This window comes from Lipophrys pholis (genome assembly GCF_963383615.2).
Source record: "Lipophrys pholis genome assembly, chromosome: 21".
NCBI classification, from domain to species: domain Eukaryota; kingdom Metazoa; phylum Chordata; class Actinopteri; order Blenniiformes; family Blenniidae; genus Lipophrys; species Lipophrys pholis.
Window position 1 is genome coordinate 15,264,433 of NC_137649.1, and position 7,542 is coordinate 15,271,974.

The following is a 7,542-nucleotide window of genomic DNA, read 5'->3' on the forward strand; positions in this document are numbered from 1 at the left end:
AACAGCGTTATTTTGAAATGGGAGATAAAGCTGGGAGACTTCTCGCTCATCAATCCAGGATCACAGCCCTCTCGAGGTTAATCCCCAGAATGAAAACAATGTCTGGGGCAATATCTTCTGACCCCAAAGTGGTGAATGATACCTTTTTAAATTTTTATTCTGACCTGTATAAATCTGAATATTCGCCAGAGATTTGGGATAATCACAACCCTCTTGATGGACTCACCTACCCTAGGGTTGATCCTGATTTGTCTAAAAGTATGGGTGCCCCGGTCGAGTTATCCGAAGTGCGAGAGGCAATTGGACTGCTTCAGGCGGGTAAGTCCCCCGGCCCTGATGGCTTTGTCGTAGAGTTTTACAAGGCCTATCTGGACCTGGTAGCCCCGCATTTGGTTAACGTTTATAATGAAGCTTTCTCCACTGGCAGACTGCCCCCAACTTTAACTGAGGCTAATATTTCCCTTCTATTAAAAAAAGATAAAGATCCTTTGGAGTGCGGCAGCTATAGGCCCATTAGTCTTCTAAATGTGGATCAGAAAATTTTGGCTAAGGTGCTGGCCACGGGTTTGCAGCAGTCCTTACCTACTCTGATCTCTGCAGACCAGACCGGGTTTATGGCCGGGCGAAACTCATCATTTAATACCAGACGACTTTTTAACATTATTGGCTGCCCCGGGTCTGACGTGCCCGAGGTGGTGATTTCGTTAGACGCTGAGAAAGCTTTTGATAGGGTTGAGTGGAAGTACTTGTTTTATATTTTATCAAAATTTGGTTTTTTAGCTCTGATTTTGTTGCATGGATTAGGCTGCTTTATGACTCTCCAACTGCTTGTATCCTTACAAATGGGGTGAGGTCATCCTCATTCGCTCTTCATCGCGGTACCAGACAGGGATGCCCCCTCTCCCCCCTCCTATTTGCTCTGGCGATAGAACCTTTGGCTATTTGGCTTCGAGGGGAGGACAAGGTTGTGGGTATCACGAGGTATGGCATCACCCACAAATTGTCCCTTTATGCAGATGACCTGCTACTCTATGTGTCCAACCCCTCGTCATCTATTCCAGTTATCACGGATATCCTGACTCGATTTGGCAAGTTTTCTGGCTACAAGCTGAATTTTTGTAAGAGCGAACTTCTCCCTATTAATCACTTGTCAAGAATTATACCAACTTCATCCTTACCATTTAAGGTCACATCACAGGGGTTTCGTTACCTGGGAGTATTTATCACGTCATTTTTTGAAGACCTTTTTAATAAGAATTTTCGCCCTCTAATTGACAAATGTAAACTTGACATGATACGCTGGTCCGCTCTTCCTCTTTCGCTCTCTGGTAGAGTTAATTTAGTAAAAATGGTGATACTCCCTAAGTTTCTTTATTTGTTTCAACACATCCCATTTTTTATAAGGAAGTCTTTTTTTTTTGTCAGCTGGATAGTTCAATTTCTTTGTTTCTGTGGCTGAACAAACCCCCCCGTATCAAGAGGACCATTTTGCAATTACCTAAACAACAGGGGGGCCTTGCACTGCCAAACTTTATTCACTACTACTGGGCGTGTAACATTGCTAAGCTTAATTGTTGGATGGACGGAGGAACCGACACATGTCCCTCTTGGGCCCAAATTGAGAGAGGCTCTTCAAAGCTTTCATTACACTCTCTTCTAACTGCGCGTCTTCCTCTCAAGATACACAATTTTTCTCAGAACCCTGTTGTTGTCAACACATTAAAAATTTGGATCCAATTTCGTAAAAACTATGGTCAGACTGAACCATCGTCTCTTGCTCCGATTGTCAAAAATCATTTGTTTTTACCATCTAATTCTGATCCCACTTTTGTTAACTGGCAAGGCAAAGGCCTGGTACTGATTAAGGACCTCTACACAGATGGACATTTCACAGACTTTAATGGACTTGCTAATAAGTTTGACTTACCCCAATCACATTTTTTCCGTTTCCTACAAATTAGGCACTTTGTCCAAGCTACCTACTCTAATTACCCCAACTCACCCACCAGTTCCCTGGTGGATTTGATGCTCACCTCTAATTCAGCTCAGAGGCGCACTATATCTGTTATTTATAACTCCATTGCTTCGTTTAATCCCCAGCATCTCGATACTCTTAAACAGAAGTGGGAGGAAGAGATTGGGGTGTCCATTTTAGATGGGCAGTGGGTACAATTCCTTAAACTTGTTCACTCCTCCTCGATCTGTGCTAGACATGGTGTTCTACAATGCAAGGTTATTTTTAGAGCTCACTACACTAATGCTAGGCTTTCCAAGATTTACCCTACCGTCAGTGACAGATGCAAGAAGTGCAATCAATCCCCTGCCAATCACACACACATGTTCTGGTCATGTCCTCGTCTTGTCGGTTTCTGGCGTCAGATATTTGATACATTGTCAGTGGTGCTTGACGTAGACCTTGACCCGGACCCATGCACGGTTCTTTTTGGATGCCCTCTCCTCTCTACTCGGAGTTTGTCGGCGGCTAAACGTCATGTGCTGGCCTTTGCAACATTACTTGCGAGACGTCTTATTTTACTGAGGTGGAAACATGCCTCCCCTCCGGCGCATAATAGTTGGCTTCGTGAAGTTTTGACCCACATTAAACTAGAGAAGATGAGGTTCTCCCTTTCTGGCGCTGGTAGTGTTTTTGACAAGACCTGGCGACCCTTTATTGAATATTTAAATAAAGTAGTGATTCACCCAGACAGCGACTAGATGCCCCCCCCCCCACCATCCCAATTCTTTTTTTTTTGTTTTGTTTCTTGTCCTTATTTTTGTTTTTTGTGTTTTTGTTTTGTGTGTGTGTGGTGATGTGTGCATTGCTTCATACTACACACATTTATTTGAGTGTTTCGGTATGGGCGATTGTTAAAGTGTTTGTTGGACAAGCCGTACACGTTTATGTTCTACACTTGTTGATTGCTGTCCTGGGAAAACTTTCTCACTTCCCTCTCTTACGGAATCACTTTGGTTGGACAGTATGCTTATGTATGTATGTTCCTAAAAAAACTGAATAAAAAGATTTATAAAAAAAAAAAAAAAAGAATCACATTGGAAATACAAACATGAGAAAACCTTGAAACGTCATCGTTTGCAATTTATACAATTCTTCTGACTGTGGTCCCAGTGAGCACTGTCAAGAAGCCTAGTGTTGACGGTTCAGTTCTGTGGCGTTTATCCCTCTGCTGGTGCGTTTATCAGTTTCCTCCCACAATCCAAACACATCCAGGGTAGGTGACTGCGCTTTTAATTCACAGCCAGTCTTTTTTCTCATATAAATTAGTCTTTTTCTGCATAAATGCAGAAGAACGGTTAAAGAATCCAAACTTTTATAACCTTTGTCGTAGAGTTTTTGATAGTGGTTCAGACACAGTGTGTGTGTGTGTGTGTGTGTGTGTGTGTGTGTGTGTGTGTGTGTGTGAGATCAGCGGATGCCGAGGAATGGCTTGCTCCTGAACTGATAGATCTTCTCCACTTCGTCCAGCGTCTGCGCTCGCAGGTTGGCCGCCTGCAGCCGCCTCAGCACCAGCTCCTGGGACGTCGGGCTTGAGCGACCGCCCGGCTGAAGGTTCTCGTCACTCTGACCAGCAAAGTGCACCTTCTTCTTCCCGGGCGAGATGTTCTCCACATCTAGAAAGCAAGCAGCAAAGAGTCAAGTGACCCATCTGCAAATAAACATCACGGGAAAGCTCAATAAAGGCCAATGATGTTTGACGGTTGCCATGACAGCAGGTTAAAAAAAGGTTCAAAATGTCGGTATAGATAACCTTCAACATGAAAACATGTCAAGTGTTGTGCTTTTGTTATGGCGATCGATGATTAACAAAAGATAATCCAGCAACTAGATTGTCCTCTGCACAATGGCAATGATGGTATTTCTAACAATGAACACAAAATAAGCTGGATGCTAAAGCACAAAAGCAATATGGATTAAATTGAAGAATTATTCCAGCAGCTTTATTGATGCAAGACAAATTTAAAAAAATATATAAATAAAACTTTATTTACATGATATAAATAATTAGAACAGACTTTCAAAAAGCCACACAGAAACAGTTTAGTGGTGGTTGCGTAAGTCCAGAGGTCTTCGGTGGAGTCCCATACCTCGGTGTTTGGCGTACAGCGCCGCCCGCTCCCTCTGCTGCTGCAGCCGGTCGAAGTCCTTCAGCAAACTCTCCGCCCTGAAACGGCAAACCACGATGAGTATCGAGAACCGAGGGAGTGAGAGAGACCGGGGACGCTTCAGATTGTGCCACCTGCTCCGGTCCGGTGATGGCGGCGGCTTTACCGTGCAAGCTTCTCTTTTGAGCGCTGCTCCCGGACACACAGCTCCTGCTCCCTTTCTGCCACGGACACATTGAAAAACACATTGGAAGGTTTGAGAGCGTCTGAGTCCGTGTCTGAGGTGACGTTTTGTTGTGGCCATGCTTTGGTTAGTGTGTCGCTGAGCCAGACTGAGGTCAGTGTGGCTCAAACCAATGGCCTTACTCTCCAGCCTCTCCTCGCGCTCCTTCAGAGCCTGCTCTCGGTCCCGCAGCGCCTGCTCTCGGAGTCTCAGCTCTGCGGCCGGAGCGGGCGCCGGGTCAGCCGCTTTGTGAACCGGACAGCTGGAGTCCGACGACCTCCTCCGCGGACGCGCCTGCGCCTTCCTCTGCTCCTCGGCCACCGCCTCGCTCAGCAGGGTGCTCTGGAGGATGGACTCCACAGAGGGCCGCAGGTAGTCCTGCAAACACACCGGCGCCGTTATTCAGCTCTGAAAGTTTCAACAAAGTAAATCTTCAACCGTTTCAGAGATGTTCTCTTTTTTTTCTTCAAATCTGATGCTTCTCCAGCTTCCCGCTAACCTTCAGGTTGAGCATCTTGCTGAGCAGGTCGTTCAGTTCGACGGAGTAGCGGAACGGGATTCGTCTGAACTTCCCCTCCCTGATCTTCTCTGCCAGGTCTTTCTGGTTGTGGGCCGTGAACGGCGGTCTGAACGGGAAACATCCAGCGGGAAATGTGAGCAGACAAGACACTTTGCTCTGGAGGGGTTCAGAGGAAAACTTACGTTAAAGCGCAGAGTTCATACAGCAGACAGCCCAAAGACCAAATGTCTGACTTCTCGTTGTAGGACATCCTGTTCATCTGTTCCTGGAATACACAGGGAAGACACACGTCAGTAGGCGAGAAACTTTTAGAAAGCGGTTGAAACGTCTTTGTAGCATTCGAAGCAAAGTGCAGTTCTATTCAGAGTTTGGCACCTCCGGAGAGATATGAGATGAAACGATCAGGGCGCATCAACAAATTTCAAAACAGGTTTCACAGTTCTCTTCTTTACGCCGATACGTATTCACATGTTAAGATATTCACTAGGAACGATTTACCATGACCGGAAAATATATCTAAACGTGCAACATTAATCATGTCAGTTCATCTCGATTAGTTTCAACATTTCCAAGCATTGTAATTAGTTGACGTTTTCAGGAAGACAGGCTCCGAGGTTGGACAGTGTGATAGAAGTAGTCCCTACGAAGAGAAAAAGAAATCCCCCGCGAAGACTTACTGGAGACATGTAGTACGGCGTGCCCACAAACGTCTTTGCGAAGCTGGTGTCGTGGTTCAGGATTCTCGCCAGGCCGAAATCACCCAGCTTGACGTTCTGCCGGATGTCCAGGAAGATGTTGGCCGGTTTGAGGTCTCGGTGGAGCACCGTGGCTCTGCCGTCACTCCGCCGGTGACACTCCTTCAGCGCCAGCGCCAGCTGCGCCATGACCCGCAGGATCAACTGCTCCTCCAGGTAACGCCTGCCGCAAAAACAACAGACAATTACCTCTTTTCACACTTGGTAAAAGCCTTTTTCTAAATCCAGCCATCTGATGGTTTACCAGTTTAACACACTCGCATTCATGCAGACAATTTACAGTCACCTGTTAACCTCAAAGTGCATGTCTTGCACTGTGGAAGAAAGGAAAAAAAACTAAAACAAAACATGTATCCACAGGAAAAACATGCAAAACAAAAGTCCCGCCAAACCAAACTCAAACCAAGGGTCGTCTCACTGTGAGGGTGCAAACCACTACTCCACTCCACTGTGTGAAAGCTTTAAATCTGGGCTCCTGTTCATTGGCAACTCGTGTGTATGTTTTCACGTCTGCCTCACCTTTCCTTAATGCACCGGCTGATGAGACTGGACAGGTCTCCGCCCTCGCAGTACTCCATGACGATGTACAGCGTGGTGTTGGTCCGGTCGATGATGCGGTCGTAGTACCTCACTATGTTTGGGTGCTTGAGCTCTCTGAGCAGGTTGACCTCCGACACCAGCATCTGCTTCTCGGTCTCGGCCATAGTCCCATAATCCAGCTCCTTCCACACAAGGGCCTACAGCGCAGAATAGAAGAGATCGGAATTGATAACCGGTGCACTCCAAACATGTTTGAAAAACAAAGCAGAATCCACACAGGAGCTCCTGAACTATCTGCAGCCATCTACATATAGACGCTCACACGCATCACAGCAGGAGAAAACATCCAATCAGAAAGTGAGTTATCAAGCCTCATATTGATGTTGACATGTGCGTATGCACCCTGACAACAAAGAGAGAGAATTCGCCGAGCCAACAAAAGCAGAATGAAGCAATAAATACACTAACTTAACGACTAAAAAGCTTATTTCCCTTTTCTTTTAGGAATTCATAAGAATGTCCCGTTTTCATTGATTTTGAATGGATGATGAAACAAGTATTTAAAATCAGGATACTATAGTACTTTATTAGATGTGGCATAAGCTGATTAAACTTTAAGAAGTCAGGTACCCCCCCTCTCACTGTAAACATGTCCTGGATCCGTCCCTGGACTGGAGCTACAACAACAATGCCCCGGGCTCCGCCCCCCCCCCGCAGTTTAACGTCCGTTCCAGGTGGGCAGTGCGATTTTCGGAGTCGGTTTACTCACTTTCCCGTCAGCTTTCCGTCTTATTTTCTGGCACTTTCCGTACGACCCGGACCCGATGGTATGAAGCACCTCGTAGTCCTCCACACGGGACGGCATGGTTCAACCGACTTAACGGTACAAGTGGCCCGACTTAACGTTACCGTCTGAGGAAAACCAGCCGCCGCGGCCCCTCCAGCAGACTCCCTCCGCACTCCTGAGCTGAGTTTAACGTCAGATGCCGATAAAGTTGATCAAACCAACCAAACGTGTTTCTCTCGTCTGTAATCAGTCTCGTCTCTGGAGCAGCTGCCAAACCAGGAAGCGCTCGCTCTCCGTTTTTAAACTGGTGCCGAAATCCTCAATCGTGGTTGGTCCGCTCGAGCCCACCACGCCAACTCCTGATTGGCCAATATGCTGAGGTTGCTAAGCGCCCGAATACCGCGAGACTGACGCGGGAGAATGACGTACGGTTGAATGTACACAAGGTGGCGCCAAAACATCATCATATTTCAAAATAACATTAATTCCAACAATTACCAACTCAAAATACCTTTACCTTTTTAATTTATATAATTTGCACATAATTTAGGAATTTTTTTTTTATTAACGGGACTGCGGGACACTTGCCATGTCC

The 7,542-nt window shown here is 46.2% G+C and overlaps 1 protein-coding gene across 1 annotated transcript; it reads right to left on the reverse strand.

Moving 5' to 3' along the window:
- Nucleotides 1–2,796: 2,796 nt before the first annotated feature.
- On the reverse strand, nt 2,797–7,259 carry nek2 (NIMA-related kinase 2). The gene is made up of 9 exons (XM_080490510.1): nt 6,930–7,259; nt 6,140–6,357; nt 5,543–5,783; nt 5,048–5,130; nt 4,845–4,971; nt 4,489–4,723; nt 4,289–4,343; nt 4,105–4,181; nt 2,797–3,630 (listed from the first exon to the last, which is right to left on the reverse strand). Exons 1-9 carry the CDS (start codon nt 7,023–7,025, stop codon nt 3,425–3,427), a joined length of 1,338 nt encoding a protein of 445 aa, XP_080346636.1. The 5' UTR covers nt 7,026–7,259; the 3' UTR covers nt 2,797–3,424.
- Between the last annotated feature and the right edge of the window lie 283 nt (nt 7,260–7,542).

Bases quoted from the DNA above. Each gene is read 5' to 3' on its own strand.
- nek2 (XM_080490510.1), bottom strand. From the start codon at position 7,025: ATGCCGTCCCGTGTGGAGGACTACGAGGTGCTTCATACCATCGGGTCC. The intron at 4,344-4,488 runs GTAAGGCCATTG...TGTCCGTGGCAG, and splicing joins GCGCGAGGAGAGGCTGGAGA to AAAGGGAGCAGGAGCTGTGT. The intron at 3,631-4,104 runs GTATGGGACTCC...CTTGCTTTCTAG, and splicing joins GCTGTACGCCAAACACCGAG to ATGTGGAGAACATCTCGCCC.